Source organism: Pyrgilauda ruficollis, unplaced genomic scaffold (genome assembly GCF_017590135.1).
Source record: "Pyrgilauda ruficollis isolate IOZ18807 unplaced genomic scaffold, ASM1759013v1 scaffold41, whole genome shotgun sequence".
NCBI lineage: Eukaryota > Metazoa > Chordata > Aves > Passeriformes > Passeridae > Pyrgilauda > Pyrgilauda ruficollis.
Window position 1 is genome coordinate 6,951,215 of NW_024525601.1, and position 21,392 is coordinate 6,972,606.

At 44.0% G+C, this 21,392-nt stretch overlaps 1 protein-coding gene across 1 annotated transcript in view; it reads left to right on the forward strand.

Moving 5' to 3' along the window:
* The first annotated feature begins 1,183 nt into the window (after nucleotides 1-1,183).
* The window catches only part of COLEC12 (collectin subfamily member 12), a 98,899-nt gene continuing 78,690 nt past the window's right edge, over nucleotides 1,184-21,392 (forward strand). The window contains exons 1-2 of the mRNA XM_041477682.1: nucleotides 1,184-1,385; nucleotides 12,613-12,663. Of these exons, the coding sequence (XP_041333616.1) occupies nucleotides 1,379-1,385; nucleotides 12,613-12,663 (58 nt within the window). The 5' untranslated portion in view covers nucleotides 1,184-1,378. The remainder of the gene's footprint in view (nucleotides 1,386-12,612; nucleotides 12,664-21,392) is intronic.

Below are 21,392 nucleotides of genomic sequence, written 5' to 3' on the forward strand. Positions count from 1 at the left end.
GCCTCCAAGTCAGTAAAACATCCTCAAGCTGATGTCAACTCAAATAATCAGACCAACTGAAGGAATTCAGATTTCTGAACCTGTTAATTCATTTTTGCTCTAGAATGACTATTTTTGGTGGATTTAATCCTCCATTCCTTGCTGATATGAGATCATACTTGATCGGTTTCCAATGCTTTTTGACCTGGTGTTAAATTAATGCTGTTACCCTGAGCCATGACCTTTCTGGTACACTGTGACCTTAATGGAGCTATAGACCCTCTGGAAAGACCACGTAGTACAATAATTTCTTTTGGTATCCCTACATTCAACAGGCTGTGGTACCTCTAACTGCAAAGGCAAAATCATGAGCATCTTCTCACTGCATCAGGAGGGACTCTCCGGTGCCTCCACTACTTCATTCCTCCCCAGAATGAACTGGGGCACATTGCACCTGCCGTGCCTCATCAGCACTGATGTTAACACTCAAAGCTGGATCATAAACATTTATCACCGTCTTCAATTGCCTAAAAACTGGTAGCTTTGCAGAAAAACAAACCATGCTTTTCATGAAAACAGGAGCCTGGAAACGATCCCTTATTCCTGGCAACATCCAGAACTTGAAAAATAAAAGATGACTGGCCTGTATATCCCTAATCCCACAAATATTTACACACACTCTCCAGTGCCTGTAGTGCACGCAGTCCCATTGAATCCAACAGGACTACTCGTGGCCCTTCATTCAGCACCAGGGTGAATTCGCACATCCTGCAGCTTCTTCCCAGCAGTCAGCTATGCGCCCCCGCTCCAGGCTCCCTCCATCGGCGTGAGGCTCGCTTCTGCGGGGAGCCCGGAGAGATCACTCTCACGAGGAATCCCCCGGGTGCCTGCACGGGCGTGGGGAGCGCAGAGCCAGGACCGCTCTCCTGCCGGGAACACCACATCCCGCTGGAGCTCCCCCGCTCACTGACGGGTGCCCCGTAACTCCCGTCCCGGGCTGCTCCCCGCCGACAGCCCGGGCTCCCCACCCGCAACCCGGGAACCCCGCGGTCCCGCAGGACGCGGCGGGACGGGGAGTGACACCCGCGGGGCGCGACACCCCCAGCCCCATCCTCCGGCGGGACCCCGAGCCCGCCCCCGCTGCCCGGCCCCGGCCGCGGCCCCTTCCCCGGGGCGGGGGGAGGGAGGCGGGGCCGGGCCGGGCTCCGCGGGGCTGGCGGCGAGAGCTGGGTGCCGCTCAGCCGAGCAGCGAGGGCGAGCGGCAGCGGCCGGGGCTGCGCAGCAGGGCCCGCGGCGGGTCATGGCCCGGCTGTAGGCAGGGAGCGCTCCGCCGCCCGCCGCTCCCGGCGGCAGCCCCGCCGCGCCCCGACCGTCCTATGAGAGCCGCCCCGGCGCCAAGATGAAAGGTAGGGACGGACGGGAGCGGGGCGCTCCGCCGCCCGCACACGTGCACCGGGCACAGCGGGCAGGGCGGGATCGGCGGCGTGCGGGAGCGCTGTGCGGGCACGGGCAGCGCCCACAGTCTCTGCAAGGGGACATTGCGGGCAGGGCGCTCTGGGGACGGTGCCCGCGGGATGAGCCGAAGCCAGCCGCAGGGTGCTGGCGGGACACGGCGCGGGCAGGTGGCGGGCAGGGCACGGGCAGCCGGTGCCGGGAGAGGCAGAGCGGGGCTGTCACCGCGACCCCGGAGTGCGGGCTCTGCGCCGCGGCTCGGCGTGTGTGGGTCAGTCCCGGTCCGGCAGCGGGCTGTCCCTGGGAGTGTGTGAGCGTGTCGCGGCATGTGTGCTCTTCCCCCAGCACGGTTTCTCTCGGCACCCAACTTTTATCTTCCCCCTCGCCGGTGCCCCGAGAAGAAGAGTTGTGTTTCTCCCTGGTTGATTTGTTTATTTTTTGCCAGCGTTTTGCGATGTTCTTGGTGTTGCTTCTAAACATCTGGCAGTGATTAGGTGCCAGTAGAAGCTTAACTGGCTTGTGAAATGTATTTGGCGTATTTCTCCTCTGCATCCACCGACTGGAAAATTTTTGGTCTTTACTTTGCATCCGTTCAAACTTAAACTTTGTTTCTTTTCCTTTTTCTCTCTTTTCCTTCCTTCCTCCTCTTTTTGTTTTAAATGGGTGGAACATTTGACCCTGTCCTACATAGCTGTGACTGAGAGGTATCACATACTTTAAAATGAAATAAAGAAGCGGATTGCCAAATTGCTCCTCTGTAACCTAGTAAAGATATATCTGGGGTGCAAGAAAGCCTTCTGTTTATGAAAATTGATAGCCTTACAGCAAAAAGCAGAGGCTTTACACACTGGGGAATACTTACAATGAAAACATCAAAGGACATTATGGAAAGTTTAGGAGTTAGTTGGGACATTGTGAGAGTTGAATTCCGTTTTTCTTCAGAGGCAAAAATAAGCTTAAGGAAAAGACATATATGAAAATTGCTTTTGGGCACCACTGTGCCTGTTCTTGGACTGCAGAGTTTTATTCCAGATGCCAGGAGGCCAGTAAACATCATGATAGTTACACTGAGTTTCCAGAGTCTAGGACACCGAATGATGTGATCATTTATTCATTTGCCAGAGTAGCTGCCTGAAGGGAGGGGAAACTTTTGGGGGGCATTTATTTTGCAAGCCCACACACTATTTAAGTTACTTCTGACACTGTGGCATGATGCCTTTCCAGGGCCATGCAACATATGACAAATAATATATTTACAATGTTCTTTATTTATAGGCTGCTCATGCCAAAAATTTTGTCATCAGCTTATCATTATCAGCATAAGTGTAAGAGCAGGAACAAACCACAACAATGGGGATCTGGTAGTAGGTAGAGCAAACCTGTTACCACTGAAAGCCTTACACTCCATTCTTGGGGGTTTTGGGGAGAGGTGGGATGCAAAGGACCAGGGATGGGAATAACATATAATGCAACTTGTGTCTCCTTCCATTCTGCATTTTGCTTCCACCGCTCTTTGCAAAGCAGAGCATTCAAAGGGAGGATGTAATTTCTGCTCCTGGGAGCACTCGCTGGTGCCCCACACCCCATCAAGAGGGAGTGCTAGTCCTTACCATTTGGCTTCCCTAAGAGTGATCACAGCCATTTTATTTCTTTTCCCCAGAGAGTTACAGAAATCAGTAATAAAACATGCAAAGAAGAACACTTGAATGACTGTGCTAATAGCAAAAGAAAAGCATCAAACAAATCATCACATCAAGTGCTTCTGCCAGTGTTAGAGAAGTCAGAGAGTCAAACCAAATTTTGACTTGGTGATTTCCTTTTCTGGGTATGGACTTGGCTTTTTATGTTTTCTCTTTAAACTTGATGGTAGTGATAATTGTAGGACTGTAGAACTTTGTATAGTTACACATATTTCTCAATAAAAACGAAAAGATCTGTTGATTGCAGCTGTCTCTCTGTATCTACCCTCTCTAGAGAATGGAGGAATATCTAAATAATTACATCACTAAATATCTGTAAGGAATAAATTATATTTTCCATTGCTGGTGTTTGTAATGTGTTATGTTTTAAATCAGTAAAACAAATTGAAGTTTATGTTCAATATGCTGGCAGTTTTTTTTCCAGCAAACAACACTGAGCTCACAAACTTTGTCATATTTTTTAGCAATAATTCATGTGATTTATATAGAGATTTGTCTGCTTTAGGGTCAGATATATCTTTATCAAATGATACTTCTAAGTTATAGTTATTTATTGGGGTATGAAGGAGCACTCGTTGTCTGGGAAACCAATGAAAACAACTTCCTCATAGTCAAGCACCACCACATGTTCAACAACATTGGCCCTAATTTAAGACAGGGACAAGCATTGTTAAAACTGAGAGCTTCTTCCCATGTAGCTGCAATATATTTTGTAATTGCTACTTTAAACTCTATCTGTAATCACTACTGTCATGGCAGTGCTGGTGATAAGTATTTTCCTCTGAAATAAGGATACTGTTTGGATAACCACTTAATACTAATGCCCAAAATCAGGCAATGATAAAGTCAAGGTGGTCATTTTGGGACTGTTGCTCCAGGATGACAGAGAAGCTCTTAAATAATGATACTTAAAGTAGCTTAGCTGCTTCTTTTCATTCCTCTGCCTCCTTCTCCTCCCTCTCTGCCATCACAAGCACCTTGCTGTGTACCACTTGTGTAGCAATGGTGCTGGAGGACAAATCATCTGGGATCCTGTGCTTGAGTGCTGGGGTGCGCTTGAGAGCTGGAACAGGACCAAATATTTTCTGTCTCGTGCCGTTCCTCTCCTTTGATACAAAAGGATGCACGGGGGAGAAACAGGTTGTGTTCCACCGGAGCAGTGAAGCCCGCAGTGCCTCGGGATCAGCCTGGCCTGAACGCCTGCCTTGCTCAGCCTCGACCCCTTTTCCTCAGAGGCGCTCGGCGCGCTCCGTGCACCGTGCGAGAGCACGCCGAGCTCTCAAGGACACGCCAGTTCAGTTCAGCCCAACTTTGCCTTACACACTGAACACTTTAGCAGACAATTAACTAACATATCAGCCTGTATTGCTAAAATTGTCCCTTCTGAGGGACTTAGAGCCTGGATGTAATTTGCAAATAATGCCTACAATAGCAAAAGTTGACTGTGTATGCAAGTTCACTTGTTCTTTCTTGACTACCTTGAAAAATTTTAAATAATCTATTTATATGATGGTTAACTTCTTGGCAGGTTTTGTCTTTCTCTCAGTTTTGATCCCATTGCTAATTTCAAAGAATAAAGAAATAAAAGTTATAATTTTGTAATACTGGAGAAAATACTCTCTCTCTCTCTCTTCTTTGTGTGCACAAAATCAAATGAACAATCATCTGCAAATAAGTCTTTCCTGGATAGAAACTTCAAACCAAGAATTTTTTAAAAATCCAGTCCAGAGCATTTTGCAGAAGCCAGAAAGCATCTGAAAACCAAGGATTAGAAGCCGAGTGATCCAGTAACCTTTCCTTAGTCCATTTATAACAAAGCTTCTATGAATATAGTGACATAAACATGAAACATGTGCAGGAGGTCTGAGTGGTGTGTGTTGGACATGTCACAGGACCCTACAGCAGAAGTTCAAAGGCACAAGCAGTTATAATAAATGTGTGATAAAACACAGAACAAATCCTGAGCAACGCTACTATACAGTCAGTGTGTGTCCTGAATTGATTGGTAGCACAGAGGATTTTAAAGATATAGATTAGAAAGATGCAAGTGTGTGTCAAAGTATGTTCTTATTAATACAGAGGAAAGCAGAGCTATGGAATTATAAGAGAAATCTGTTCTTGCACACATATTACTATACAACCCCAAAGGATATTGAGCAGAATTAGCATATAAGTGATTTATAACAGGAGCGTTTTCAGGAAAAACTTGTAATTGTTTGTTATTGCTTCAATTCTACTTTTCCAAGCCACACAGTACTAAGAATTGCAGAGCAAACCTCCCTATGAAGAAGGGAGTTGTTTAAAATCTCCTGTGACTCCTTTTTCTCTTACTTTGGATAACATAGATTCATTTTAGACTGATTTTTCTACAGCTGAGGTCTGAACAGAGCCCTTTTTTTGTCACAACCACTAAACAGTTTATTTAGATCCACACTGAAAGACTGTTGTGCTCAGAGGTTCAGACACTTCTGGCTGCTAGGATAAGGAGGGAAAGGTAATCTTGCAGAGAGATAGAGCTGATCAGGCCTTGCAGAGATAAAACAGAGTAAAATAAAGAGAGCTGGGACAAATGTCAAGGATGAAAGCAGCTCAGTACTGCAAAGGATGCATACCCAGTTATCTTCAGCTTCACAAAACCTTCCTTATCCTGAGGTTCTGTATGTCAGAACAGAGAATGTCTCCTTCCAGCCCTCCCCCTTGGAAAGCAAAATAAAGACACTTTTTACAAGGCATGGAAAGTGAACCTGATCCTCCTCATAATGTGAGTGTGGTCTGTGCAAGTGAAGGAGCAGCCTAAGATGAATTGTCTTTGGAGTTTGACCGCTTCCACCTAAAACTGCAATCCCTTTTGGTGCATAAATTTAAGGTGCAGACTGGGACATCACTGGGGAACAAAGTGAATGAGTTATGGGAGGTAATAGAGACATGTGTTGTTAGGAATGTGCATGCCATTTTAATACTGCTGTTAATTGCCTCCTCTGACATACAGACAGGGAGGCACGATTTTTCAGTGCACTAATGAGAACATATCTGTTTGCTCTTAAATCATTATTCTGAAATACGATATGATTTAAACTTTTAACTTCTAAGGTTGGTCCTCCACGCCATGCAGCTGCTCCTGACCCCAGTTTGGTAATGGAGCACTTATGGGCTAATAAGTTTTGTTCAAAACTCCCTATTTACTGTCTTCATCTTGCCTAAAAAGCAAAACTAGAGCGATTGTTGTTATAGCTCTAAATTTCACAATCTTCTGTCTTTTTGTGTGTGTTCCTAATGTAAGTGCTCACATTTTTTGAGCACAGCAGTAGGGGAATAGATGAAGACCAAGATACTAAAGTGCACCCATTTGTCACGAGTATTGGTTTTGTTTGTTTTATGCATGTGTTAAGTGATGGGAGACACCATCCAAGTCATAGGATAGTACCAGGGGAGGATCTCTGATCTAGGGCATTGCCTCTTTCAGTCACTAAGATAAGCAGACAAATTCCCAGATCAGCAGTCTCAGTTGGACAGAGCTGAGGAAAAGCCTCAGTTTTGCTGCCAGAATCCAAGCTCAAACAGAATCCCAAAGGATGCTTTGGGATGCAGGGAGGTGGTCTCTCTTCCAGGACTGCCTCAGCTGAACCTCTGCCATGGCTGTCCTAAAGACCAGGTACTCTGCAAGTGCAGAATCTGTGTAATCCCTGTCCAAAGGAGTTTGCTGCGTGACAAGCCAGACAAAGGAAGGGTTGGATAATATGGGCACAACACACTCAGCCAACAACAGTGACTGTTAGTGTGGCATGTCAGCTTGGGATCCTGTCAATCAGGAAGTGCTTTAAGTGTGGGGTAGGATTTTGTGAGGGAGGGTTTATCAAAATAGAGGCAGAGAGAGAGACTTGACTATGAAAAGGGCCTATAAAGAAAAAGTAGTGGAGAAAGGCAGAACAAGAGGACAAGTGAAATAAAGCATCTGTGAAGAGAACTGGGAATGAGCAGCCCATTAGCACAAGCAGGAGACTGTCCAGAATAAAAGCTATGAAAACCAGTGGAAACCAATTAGACTGATGAAGTCATCAACATCTGAAGGCCACAGCTGCTTGCTGTGCTTCTGCTGGCTCCATTTCACCTCTAGGTCAGCACTTTGAATGTAGACCCAGTTAACAGTGAGCAGAAATGCATATAAATCTGGTGGCAGCTCAAAAAGCTTTTGAAATGTGATATGAGAAAGATATTGGTGTTGCTGTTCTTGTCTGCCTGAACAGTTGTTAATATTGCAGAAACCTCACAAGTGGACGAGTTTTGCTGTTCAGTGAAAGTGCTGAGATGGAGAGAGCAGGCAGAAGCAGCTTTTTGACACTGCAAGTGGTCTCTCATGAAGGAGAGGCACTTGTTACACAGTTCTGAGTAGAGTTCTTCTTCCGTGCTGATCGGTTAAAGAGTGGAATATTGTGATTTTCAACTAATGGGCACAGCTTCCTTCCAAAAGGTATGAGTAAAAATCTCTCCTTGATAATATTAGAATAAGCTTTACAGAGTTGCACTGAGATATAGCTCTAGAGCTCCCATTAAGTCAGCAGAAAAGGCAGAGCTCTCATCATTAAAGCCCTTTGAAAGAGAGATTGATTTTAGAGGGAACTCTTACACTAGATGTCATTTTTACTACAAATTAATCTTACAGTCTGAGTTCCCAGCCTGATACTTAGGGGTAAGTCCTAATGTACTGTAATTTGAGTTTTCAGGGGGTTATAAAGGAACTTCTAAAATCTGAGGTGAAACTTGGCATGAAAATTTTCAGCCCAAATGCCTCATTCTCTCCTGGAATAGATGTTCCCAGATTTTGAAATCAATGTAGAATATTGGTTTGTTTTCTTCATGTAAGACTTCAGGTGAGGTTTTTAAATAAGGACTTTGGATCCATGTTTGCAGCACACAAGTGCTCTCTAAATTATTGGATACCACGTGTCTGCAGCCACCATATGACCCAGCATCTCTAATGGTTCGGAGGTCTTGTTTGCCTTGTTAGTTAATTAGGTTTAAATGGCTGAGCAAGGTGTACTGTTAAAAGGAGACAGCTGGACATGTACATTAGCAGCTTTCTTTAACACCTTCTGCATGCCAACAATGACACCCATGAAAGGAAGGGGCTAAAATGGAAACAACTTCTCTAAAATCACCTTGCACAAAAGGCTCCTCAGATCTGGTCCTGTGGTTTTATGCCCTGTATTGTCTCAGGGGCAAATTTAGCATCCATTTTGGCTCCAGGCCAGCTCTTTCTTACTTGACCTCAGAGTGACTCATAAGTGATCCATGATTAATTTATTTAAGGTTTAAGAACAAGAAATTAAACAGTTCTACTCCACAGATTTGCTTTGCCACTAGCAAATTAATCAAATGAGAGTCTAATTTGTTTTAGATTAAATGAATTCCCTCTGTTCGCTGCGCTAATCCCCAGCTGAACTGCTTTTTCATGATTCCCACTCCCTTGAAGCATTGTACTGTAACTTATTTAACTCTACAACTGTATTTACTAGAGGTGTTGCAGTAATAGCTTATAGCTGGAGGGCAAGTGGAATTTGGCATTGGTGCTCAGTGGGGCATGGATATTGCCAAAATATCTCAAAGGGGTTTTTTTCACTTTTTTGGACCACAACTCTTACTTTTGCAGTGACTCCTTAACACATTTGATGTACTGCTGTTCAGCCACAGTGAGACAGTGATTTGTAGCAGTTTGCTGTAAGCTCCCCATGACAATCTGTTCTAGCATCCAAGGAAGCTCTTGTAAACTCAATAAAACAGGAGATCTCTGGTGGCCCTTCCCTTACATGGTTAAATATAACTGGTTGCTCACATATGTTTCTGTTCTGCCCAAAGTTCACCTCTTTTATGGACCTTCCTGCTGCCAGAGTTCTGTACAAGTCAGTGGACTAAGAGACAAGCTTTTCATTTTTCTTCATCTTTCTTATTCTGGATTTTGGTTCACAGATGAGTGTCTTATAATTGAGTTAGGGCTGGTCTTCCCCATACTAAAGAGTTAATTCTTGTCACCAGGACATAACAACAAATTCTACTTGATTGTCTGCTTTAAGGAGGAGTCTGCCCTTCACATTTTTCACCTATAAAAATAAGCCTTGCCTGCATATTAATGCATGTGTGTGTAACAGAAATACTGTGTTCATTGCAGTCCCCTTTGTAACTAAAGAAAAATATTTCTAACTTAAGGCTTTCACAATGTCCAACAAACCCCTCCAACCTCACTCAAGTGTGGGCACCACTGATGTGAAAAGGCAGAATTTCAATTTCTAAGATCAATCACTGGTGCTCAAAGCTCATTAATTTCTGCCACGATTTCTGATATTGTCTTTAAAAGCATAAGTCATTAAAACACACTGGAGGTGTTCAGAGTATTTGACTTCTTACTTGGTGTATATTTTCTTAACCTCTGTAATTCATTTTCATGATCACATTTTCATAGTTTTCACTAGAAAAGCTGTTACCTTTTAAATGAAAACTTAGGTTCTCCTGTATTTTGCTGATTTGAAGATATCTGGGAGCTCTGAGATTTTTGTAGAACTCGTGACAAAATTTTAATATTTCCAGCACTGAAACAGGGAGCTGAGGATCAAGTTTCTGCTGCCTCCAGTGTGGACAATACTGCCCAACAGACATGGGAGGAGCAGGCTGGGTGCAGGGCTTTGCCTTTGGATTAAAATTTATAGGCTTGTTTGTCAACTTAATTTTTAATATTTCAAACACAGACTTTTTCTGAGGTCGGACTTTCAACCCATCTTAGTCTCTTTTTCCAAAGTGTTGTAATTTCTGAATGTTTAGTCTAAGCTTGCTTCATTAATTTCCTCCATCTTTTTTTTTTTCCTTAAACTTGTTACATTACAGTTAATATTTTAAAGTACTATATTTGCACATGATTTCAGCAGAGTTTCAGATGTGACTGAAAGAACATTATCTGTTAAATAATTTTTATAGACTTATCCTAAAATTACATTGACTGCCCCTTACAAGATCAACTCACAGAGATGATGTTTGAGATTTTACTGATCAGGAAGACAAATCACCACTTAACATAACTGTCCTTGCCCATTTCCACTTCTTTGTTTCAAATATCACAAGTGCTCTTCAAAATTAGGAGGTGAATGAATAATTATAATGTAACCAAAGCTTAAGGAAAAAGCCCATCCCTAGAAAGAATAACAGAAAAGTGTATGTGTGTATAGAAATCTATAATATGTACATATATAAACATGTTGCATATGATGAAATGGCCAAAGAAACAAAAATTTGATTAAAACTGTAAAAGCCAATGTTGTTTGTTTAAGCATGAAAAACAAGAAAACTAGGGAAGGGGCTATCAGCCTGGGAGGACGGACTTGGAGATGTGGTGTGGGATGAAGCTGTAGGATTTAAAGGTGGCCTGGCTGTACACACCAGCTCCAGATCGGATAAGTCACGTTACACTCCTGAGAAACAAAGGAGGCAATTCTGTTGCAGCCTGATAGCAGGAGTGGGCAGGAAGCTAAGGTCTCTGGAGCTGTTATCTTATTTTGTGCAGCATTTTATCTTTTGTGCAATAGGGGAAGATCTTTCCTGAGTAGCTCACTGCTGGGATGAGACGTTGGTTTTAGACTGTTTATGGTTTATTGGTATTTGTCATGTTTGGTTGGGGGGCCTTGTCTTCAGATAACATTTGGGACAATTGTGAGGGTTTGTTTGGCTTGGTTTTTTAAAGATTTCTTTCTGTCTCCAAAACAAGGATGTGTTTGTTTTGCCTAAGGAGCATCTGCTGACTCTTTTGCTTCTTAAGTGCACATCTGAATTGGGGGTCTAGCTAAAGATATGGATAGGAGCACTGCTGGCAGTAAGCAAAATGTCTTACCTGGTGAAGAATGTTTTTAGCTGTTTAATCAATTGTGCTGTCTGAGTAAAGGGTGATGATCTGCAAAATTATGCATTTCATGGACTCTGCTGCTGCTTCAGGCAAAGTCTCCTTCAGAGACTTCTGTGTGTGGCACTTCACAGGTCAGAAAGAAGAACAAGTCAGATTTCCTGCTGGAGACATGCACGCAAATCCTTTAGGCTTTGTTGAGCCTGGATGCAGACTGTATCTTTGCCTTTGAATTCATCCCCCCAGGGATCTGTGCTGTCCCAAGTTAGCTGTGGCACCAGTTAGCCCAATTTCGTGATGTAGAGCAGCCCAATCATGTGCAATAAGTCTGTGGGCAAAAAAGATCTAACTAAACACAGACTTCTCACTCCATCACACGTATTTATCTGCTTTCAGCTTGCTTTTCCTCCACCAGGCATTAAATGTTCCCTCTGGGAAATACAGAGGCAGGAGAAGAGCAGCCTGGGCTGTGCTGCCCTCCCAGCAGTTGATGCAGAGGCTGGTGCTGGTGACAAGGCAGAGCTTTTGCCTTTCCTGGCTCAGCAGAATGACGGTTGCTTGGTGGAAGGAGGCTGAACACATGAACACAAACATATTCTTTTTTTAAAAAAAGTCATGGGTGTATTTTTTTTTGCTGACACCAGCCTTTTCCTTTGCTGACGGAAGGAAATGGAGAGAAAATAACCTTGTGATTATTAGCATATTACTGCTTGCTTGTAAAGATGAGAACAAAAGGCAGGATGGAATCATCAAATGATAGAATACCCTGAGTTGGAAGTGACCCTCAAGGATCATCAAATCCAACTCCTGTCCCTCCCCAAGAATCACACCGTGTATGTGAACACATTGTCCTAACACTTCTAGAACTCAGGCTGGCTGGTGCTGTGACCACTTCCCTGGGGAGCCTGATATTCTCCTAACAGCCAACCTAAACCTCCCCACAACTTCCCTTCTTCTGCTCCCATTATCAGTGTTCAGCCCTACACTTCCCCTCACGAGGAAGTTGTAGATTGTCGTGAGGTGTCCCCTCAGTCTCCTCTTCTTCAGGCTGAACAAACCAAGTGACCTCAGCCATTCCCCTCTAGACCTTTCGCAATCTTCACCATCTCAGTTTTTATTTTTCTCATCTGAGTTTCTCAGTTCTGTTTCCCATGTTTTATCGGATCTGAGATTTTCAGGCCAAGCTAGTGTGCATGGGAGGTGGTGGACGGATGGACAACCATCCCCTCTGACTCCTGTGGCCCAGGCAAGCTTTATCAGGTGGCACACTGGTGACACTTGTGGTTGTCATTGTGATGGGGGACATCTCTGCTCTGGTCTGCACTTAGCTGGCCAAGCAGGCCTCAGGATGGCTGCCAGGTGATAGATCTGCACCGTTTGTAATCTGGAGTTCTGCTAGGGATTCTCACTGGGGGAAAGGCTCTGAACTGCCTTCTGCTATTGGAGACAGAGGTGGGATAGGAGCAGCAGAGGGGAAGAGCAGTAGCATGCCTAACAAACCAAGTCAACTTACATTATTTGAACATACACCTGTAAAAACTTTTTCTCATCTTTTTCCAATGGTAGTTGTAATAATCTGCTGCTGTGTCTTTCTTTCTCCAGACGACTTTGCAGAGGAGGAGGAGGTGCAGTCCTTCGGCTACAAGAGGTTTGGTAAGTGACCTTACCAAAAGCAGTCTTTCAGCTTGCTTAGGGTAAATCAAACACTTACAATGAAAAACTTTCTTGCTCACAGCATCGAAACATACAAGTAAAGTCCCATCATCCATATCCAGTGTCCTCCCAGAGGAAGGTGTGATGTTTAGACTTGGTTTATTTTCTTGGCAAACATAAGGCTTCCGAAACAGTTCTTTCATTAGGAAATTGAAGCCCACACCTGAAGAGAAATTAATGTGCTGGCTGTGAAAAAAAGGGGCCATGCCTCTTACATGTCCTCTGCCCAGCTTCAGCCCCCAGACAGATGTGCAGCAGAGTTTGTAGGTTTTCCCCAGAGTGGTTTCATGGCATCTCCTGTAGACATGGCTCAGTTGTACCGGCAGCTGAGCCACGACACAGGCTGTGCACTCCTCTCAAAGGAAAAGTATATGGTATGAATGCATTCTGATGTCAAAAATTATTAAAATGAGGTTGCTTACTTTCTTTCCTTTTTCCACTTTCCTCTTTTTTTTATGTTTGTTTACCTAAAATGGCCTTCTCATGAGGAGGGTAGTACCACGCATCTGTGCACAGGGGTTAGCAGCCTTCAAGACCCCTGTGTTCAATGCTCTTGTGATCTCTTTCTGTTGGGAAGACATTTCAGTCTCTGCAATCAACAGTTTCACCCAGGGCAGGAGAATGCCTGTCCCTGTGGCAAGGGGAAGGTGACATGGTGGCCACCGAGCTCCCACAGTGCCAGCTCTGTCTTGGCACAGCCAAAGGGGCTCATCTTCAGAGCTGCTGGTGCCTTTTCACCTATAAGCCATCAGAATAGTAGTTCACCTCATTTTTCCTGTCCTGGGAAAGCAGCTGCAGCAAGACTCGCTTTCAATGACCCCAGCTGGCAAGTGGATAGAAAAGGCAGGCTGAAAATAAAAATGAAAAGTAAAAAATTCCTTCCATCCCAAAAGGAGCAGGGGGAGGCAGCATAAGGAGATGAGTTTGGGAGGTGGGGATCACATTCGCATGACCTTTTCTACCCCCTGAACTACTCCACTGCTCCCTGCTGTTGAGCTTTATTTTGGATAGATCAGCCAACCACAGAGCCAGCATCTGTGGCTTGGAAAGTCCTCCATACGGCTGCACGCAGGTTTTTTTTCCTTTTTTGTTTGTTGTTTTCCTTTTGTTTGTTTCCTTTTGTTGTTGTTGTTGTTGTTCTGCATTAAGCTCTGGAATAGCAAAAAAAGCAAAACAAATCTTGAGAAATAGGAAGAAATGCTAACTGTTCATTTCTGTCACCTCCAAATAAGTAAAAAATATTGGTATTGATTAAGAGCTATAAAAATAGGTTCCTTTGGTGTCATCCTCTACTTAGCTATCCCTGGTCAGCACTCTTGCAGAGAACAAGATTTTAGGGAGGCGTGAGTACTACATTATCCTTACTGTGCCAATAGTAAGTCCGCTGTTGTGACGTGATGGGATTTTTGCCTACTAACTTGCTGTCATTTTTTTCTTTCTTCTGGGTATTGTGATGCTACCAAGGTGAGTTATTTCTCCCCTTAGAAAGGCAGACCATTTCCAGAAATGCCTGTGCTGTTGTGCTTGGTGGGGCAGCATGGAGGGAGGAGAGGACTTGCAGCCTGGACGTGATAGGACGAGATTTCACCACAAGAGGAGGAGTCAGGGTAGTTCCACCCTTAGGAACCACCCATAAGTGCCTTATGCCTCAGGAAAGTAACATTGCTGTGGTCAGGAAGGTATCCCAAATATCTGCAGTACAGAAGAGCCTTGGGGAAATGGGATCATGAAGCCATAGCATTGGCACTGGTGAGAGCTGTCTAATTCAGTAGGGTGCCAATCCAAGGAGCTGCCTTTGTCCATACTATTTTGGAGCCCAAACTTCCTCCCATACCCTCCCCATCTTTCCCAGCATTACGGGGCAGCTTAGGGAGGAGGTAGGCTGGCTTGGTTTCCACACATCCCTGCATCAGCATACATGCTCTTTGACGGTAGGTGCTCATGCTTTTGTGTCCCTTAAAGGGTTTATTTCCCCTTCATCAGAAAACCTGACTCAGTGAGTTCCCACCTCTACAGCCTCTGCTGCATTTCCAGGTAGCCTCTGAGCAGCCTCTGGAGAGAATGGGAGCCTCATGCCTTCAGCAGGGCTGGCTGCTTCCTCACCTGGCACTGGGCTCCTCCAGACAGAAAGGTGACCTGCAAGACTTTTAAAGACTCCAGACTCAGTGGACAGTTGGGTCAGCATTTCAAGTGAAGCGCCAGAGGTTGCTCTTGGGGCCAAGATGCAGCTGAGCTCCTGCCTGACCAGTAGGAAATGTTACGCCTGCTGTCTTGGCCCTGTGTCCTTCTTGGTAAAAGAAAGCAATAAGGGGGAATCCCGAGGCAAGAACCAAGTTTTATTACACAAACCTATATAAAAGGTAATTTTGAAAGAAGTGCTGTCTGCCTGCTGGCTGGCACTGTAGAAATGCCAGCACTGTTCCTGTACAGTCTTTTGGTGTGGGCAGGGATAAAAACAGCACTGGGGTTTTTGTTTCAGGAGTCACAGTGCAAGAGCAGTTGTGTTAATATATTGTGATTGGAGAAGTCCCTGCTCCATAGACACGAGACATAGCAGATGGACCATGAGTCAAGTACGTTTGACTCCGTCATTTGGAATTGGAAGGTCTTGTTTGGAGCAAAATGTGCTCTGAGGGGCAGAAGGCTAAAGTATAACTAGTTTAAAAAACGTAGCTAGCAGTCAGTCACTGCTGGCAGCTGGGAACATGTGCTGGTCAGAATTTGGCAGGCAAAGCCTTGACCAAGCTGCTTTCCTAGAGTTCAGCTGAGGAGTTTATTATTAGCTGTCTTGTTCCCAGAGCCTGTAGTTTGGTTCAGGGAAGGAAGAGATCAGCAGAAAGAGGGAAGGAGGGAGGCATTCTCCAGAAATTGTCATTTTGGGGAAGAAGTTTTTGAAAAGATGACTGAATACGCACTGTCTTGCACCACTTCCCCTTTTTCTGAATCTTTCTGTCCTTCCTTCTCAAATAAGTTAATTTCTGAGAATTTGTCAAGCTACTGTATTTTTTATTCAATAGAGCATTAACTGGTCATAGTAAGCCAAACATGCTAAGCATAACACACTAACATATTAAAGAATAATGAATACAGATGCAGACAAGTCCTAGGAAAATACACATCGGATTTTTTTCTCCTTTGAGCTTGGGACAGATTTGCTGCAGGGGGTCAGTAAGGAAAACAGTCTTTCCAGCTCACTGATGGCTGTTTACTTCTTTTCAATGAATGCTACAGATGTGCAGGGATGCTGCCAGAAGTAGCTCAGCTGCAATGCCTCCAGATTGCTGCACTGAAAAAGTGAGGAAGTGTGTTTCTTATTCCAGTTACTTCATCTTCAATCCCATTTCTCAGGCTGTTTTAAAGTTATCTGCTCCAGATGGCAAGCTAAGCCTCTCCACTGGTTTTCCTCTACCAGATTGCCACCAATGTTAACTCTTTCATCAATCAATGTCACTGATTTGTACCACCTCATGCACAACTCACTTTGGGAAAGAATGGATGAGGAAAGGGCAAAACTTCCTTTCCAATATGATACACTTTGGGGATGCTAAATCTCAAGCATGAGAGCTAAGACTAGCTTCTAAATGGTAGACAGAAGGATGAGATCTCTTTCTGGCAGGGTTTGACTCTTTCCTCTGAGATTCGGGCTCTGGGCCTCTCTCTCCACAGGCAAGGGAATTGAAGGGATCAATTGGACTCCAAGGTAGAATATCTCATCTTCCTAACTCATGGCATTTTGAGGTAATAGATGTAGAATTCATTGTGCATTTTTTTCCTTTTGTTAATGTTTAAGAACTTAATATCTTCACTTTAATAGTCTTTTAAGTAAAAATTTCCTGTTAAATTATTGATTGCATAATATGAAGCTATGGTACAATATGGAATTGCTGAAAGCAGAGAAGATGGTCTTTGACTTGTTGTGAAGCACACTTGTAGTGTTTCAGAAAGCAGACTTCAAATAAATGAGCTGAAAGCCCTGCTGATGAAGAGAAGCTTCCCAAGGAATCAGAAGATAGGACCAGTACACTATAGATAAGTGGAAGACTAAATAGCTTGTGCAAGATAATGACCCTTTGCCCTTGACAAACTCAGCCAGAATTACAGACTGTGAGCCTGTTCTCCGCAGAAACACCCATCTTGGCCACCTCCATGCTCTAGATAGTCAGGATACTCCTCACCATCACCTCCCCTCTTCCCTGCTGAGCTGTCAGTAGGGGACAGTCCCTCATGTCCCCAGGGAGGTCCAGTGCACACCAAGGCACTGTGATCCTGCAGCCTTCCTCACACCCCTTAGGTCAAGGGCTGCCAGGAAAGGAGGGATAAAAATTACCAGGGGGCCCCCTCAATGAAGGCAGGTACTTCATTGGGTATCTTTTGTAGGGTATATGAGCTATGACTGGGTTAGGATACCTCTTCCGTGCAGTTACAACAATCTAGCTCCTAAGCATGATTCCAGGTGTAAGAATAAAGTCTAGGAATTTGTGGACCAGGAATGGATGAACCATTCTGCCGTGCAGTAATGAAATCTGCTATACCAAAAAAAGATGAGGGGGAAAAATATGTTTAAAACATATTTTTAAAATAAGAGTTTTTTTCCTTGATGAGTGGCCTGGAAACAGCTGAACAGGATCCATTTAACTGTTTTCTTGTGGTGCACTTTTTATAGTATTTTGCAGAGTAAGAAGATTCTTTCTTCACCTTTGATAACATATAACTAGGGAGTTTTAGGAGTGTACAGCTGATAAAAGCGTTGTGAATGGGTTGCAGCAAAAATGAAAACTCTAAGATACAAAGCTTTTTCTGAGAAGGATTTCAAAAAATACAGGGAAGTTTGTGCCTATAAATAACTGTTCAAACATGATCGAAATTCGTGGCTCAGAATCTCTGCGATAGTTCAGGAATAGCATTTTTTCATTAACACTGCACAGATGGAGTAATTTTAGTCCTTGTCTCTGAATAAATCCAGGCCATTGTTTATATCTCTAATAACAAGCACCAAAACAATGTCTGGCATCAGCCTGGTGGTGTGCTATATCCACAGAAACCTTAAGCCCCTACAAAAAGAAATTAATTCTAAGCTTTAGGAATTTGTCAACTTTTCTTTATGGTTTGTAAACGACCAGTGAGGGAATTCAGGTGCCACAACCACATACCTCCCTGGGCATTCTTTCACTTGTATGCCTGCAGTGTGTAATCATATGGCTTAATAAAAAGTCACAGGGTCACTCACACTCACAAAGCCAGAGGAAAGTCAGGCACTGTTGCTTCCAGTTCACTGATCTGGCCATATTTGACAGATGAGGATTTTGCCTGCATGTGTCCTGGGGTATGAAATCCCCACTGAATGGCGGTGCCCGTGTGGCTGTTCATTTTAGGCCAAGAAATTTCATTTGAAATGACCCTTTTAATTGCCATGGCCAGTAAGGTGGAAGGGGGTTGAGCCTGCCCTCTCCTAGGGTGAGACCTGAGCAGCTGAGAGAATCCAGCACCCTCAGGGGTCCTGGGTTTGTGTTGGGGCTTCAATCCCAGCATCAGGGGCTCCACGGGGAGGGACCACCTCTGCACGGTTTCTTTGTCTTTCTTTTGTTTTCCTGTAGATACTCCCAGTACTGGAGCAGTTGGCAGGGAATTGAAGTCTCAATAAATAAATAAAGAATGCTGACATGTATTGCCATTGCAGAGGAATGTGCTCAGGAACTGTCAAGGTGCCCCTGTGCCACCAGTGTGTGTCCCTCCTCTGTCAGTACCTTCTGCCTTTTGCAATGTAACGGCACATGTGATAGATGGGATATCCAAACAACAAATTTGAAACCACCTGTCTTCATAAAGATAGAGAATAGTTGGTGGACCCTGAGAAATCCATCAGTGTCAGGCAGTAATAGCAAGATCCAGAAAGTTATCAGGACTCTGTGCCCTGTGCTAACTTAGTCAGGAGCTGAAAGAGCCGAGACCTTCGGGTCTGTGGGTTTGAGGCTGCCCCTCTCCAACCTGTCCTGCTGTGCCTGCCTAAAGGCACTTCTAATCCAAGCCCATAAAGAGGCCTCTTAGCAGTGCCGTGGGGACTAAAGTCATTCCAGCTGTGTGTTGTTATGTAGGCAATCTATTTTCTCTTAGTTACGGGTTTTTCCTATTTAGTACAATTAAAATTCTTGACATGCTTCTTCATATATTGCATTCGCGTGCTTGGAGCAATACCTGTTTGATCAATCTCTGTCTTTTACAGGGGTGAATTGAAAGGCAGTGTGGTCACCATGATGTGTGAATTTTGCTCTGTCTTTTTCATTAGAGCTATAAAATAGGTGTGTGGGCTGAACAGCACGTTGTATTTACGAGAGGAATGAAAAACATTGGCTACACTGTAAGTGACACCTGGGGATTTTGTTTTTATTTCCCTGTAAACTAGCTGGACAAATAATGATGTTTGGTAACATCAGCTTGCTGCCAGAACACCTAGGCTGCATTCTGGGCTGTTGAACTTTGTAGCAAAATTACCTGTGAAATTACTGTCTTGGAAAGAAACTGCACTGCGTTTTCAGCACTTGGTACCATTATGTTTCCATGCAAAGGAGTAACACAGGAAAACTGTGGCAGAAATGAAAACTTCAGATATGAAGCCATCACGAGATGGAAGGAAAAAATAATGGAAAATACACATTAATGGACTCTTCCAGCACGGCTGTGGGATTGTAGAATTCACCAGCATTACTCTTGAGCTCCTCTTAAGCTTTATTCCAAATACAAATCTGCATTTGTAGCCAGCTGCTACTATAGCCAGCTGAACTCTGTGCTTTCAAGTGCTCAAATGTCTGCAGTTTAGCTTTGGCTTTTCTGTACCTTCTTCATAATGATTTTATCTGAAAGTGACACAGGGACACTGGTCTTTCCATGAGAAAGGGAGTGCTGTATTCCCTTGAGGCTATTTTTTTGGATGAACCTAACAACACACACAGATTAAACTCGTACCTGTCATGTGCTGCTTACTTTGATATCCTGGATTCTTTTTATTTCTTAGGAATTTTCTCAACCTGTACTGTATCTCTGTGCATGGTTGGTGCCTGGTTTTCCAGGCTCCTGGGGGAGCCACTGCAGGGAAGGTGTGAAACTTAACCAGCTTCACCCAGACCTGAATGTGGCACCTGGACCTAGACCCAGACTGAAATATCTCTGCTGTCCTCTACCATCACACTCAGCAGCCCTGAGCCTGGCCAGTGCCCTGGCAAGGTAACACTCTAAATGCAGGTACATCCCATTGTTGTACTTGACAAATTTCTTGATAATTTTCAGAGAGAAAGTTTTCTGTCTGAAGATTGATTTCCACATGAAATCTGAATATAGGACTTAGGGTAAGAGTCATATCATCTACTTTTAGGGGTCTGGGGCAACTACCTCTTTAAAGACACCTGTCTAAAATAGCAATAGCAAGGAGAAGCCAGTGTTGCAGGAAAGGACTTCCATGCTGAGCAAGAGCATCACCATCCTGATAATTTCGAGTTACTACATATATAATATTGTCAACTCCAGATCTCTGTAATTTGTCTTATATAAAAGCTGGGGAAAGCCTAAAGAAGCCTGTGAGACAGAACAGTATAAGGGACAGCAGAAATGAAGAGCAGGGTAAGTATTTTAGGATGATTTGTCCTGTTGCAGACACTAACAAGGAAATAGTATTCTTGCTGCTTTGCTAAGTCAAAACCAATCCAAACTCCACTGCACTGCACTACAGAAGATTAGCCAAAATAAAGCTTGGATTAAAATTTTACCCAGTCTCAATTAGCCTTCTGTATATGGGTAAACCTTAGGCGAAGCAGCCAAGAGCCATGAAATTTCCATTTGTCCTGTTCCAGCCTGGGTTCAGTGAGTGGGCTGAGACTCTGGAAAGTGGAGAGAGGTTGGGAGAGAGGTGTGAGTGGGAAGGAGTCTTGCTCAGTGCCCGGAGCCGGCACAGACAGGAGTTGTGCAGTGGATGTGTGCAGAGGTTTGTGTCCTGCAGGCGCTTTTCTGCTCGGTCAGGAATGCATCTGGAAAATCCACCCACTCAGCCAGGGAGAGAGATTGATGCCTTAAATAAATAAGATGTGAATGTGTTTTTGTGATTCAGCTTGCAGCTCTTAATAGAAGCAGCTGAACTTTCTGTAGTAGGTGGAGTGTGAGACCCAGGGATCCACTTCACTTCTGCCCAGCTGAGGCTTGTAAGGAGATTTTGTATTTGAAGTTGTGTGCAGACATTCAGGCCTAGCATAGCAGGACTTTCTGTCTTCTCTGGCAGCTGTTTCGTAATACCACAAAGAGGCAGAGCAGAATTATTTTCCTTTAAGGATATCTGGGCATGAGGGTCTGCTTAACAGGGCTTCACTGCATATTTTTCAAAACCTGAAATTTTAAACATTTGGAAAATGGTTATTGATTTGCATTACATAACATGTGTCTGTGAGCTTGTTTTTCAAGATCTTGGTCAGGGAAGATGGAGAATTCTACCAAATTTTATATTTTTAATTAGTCCAGGAATGGACATGGAAGCTTTTACTTGCCAGGCTTGTTATGATGAATATACCCTACATTTGGTAGTGCTCAATGGCAGAAAAAACCCTTCGCTTTCGTGTTTTGTTAGGGGGTGAAGGTATGATTTCAGACCATCTGTGTATGTAATGGCAACCATTGACTGAAAGATTCCT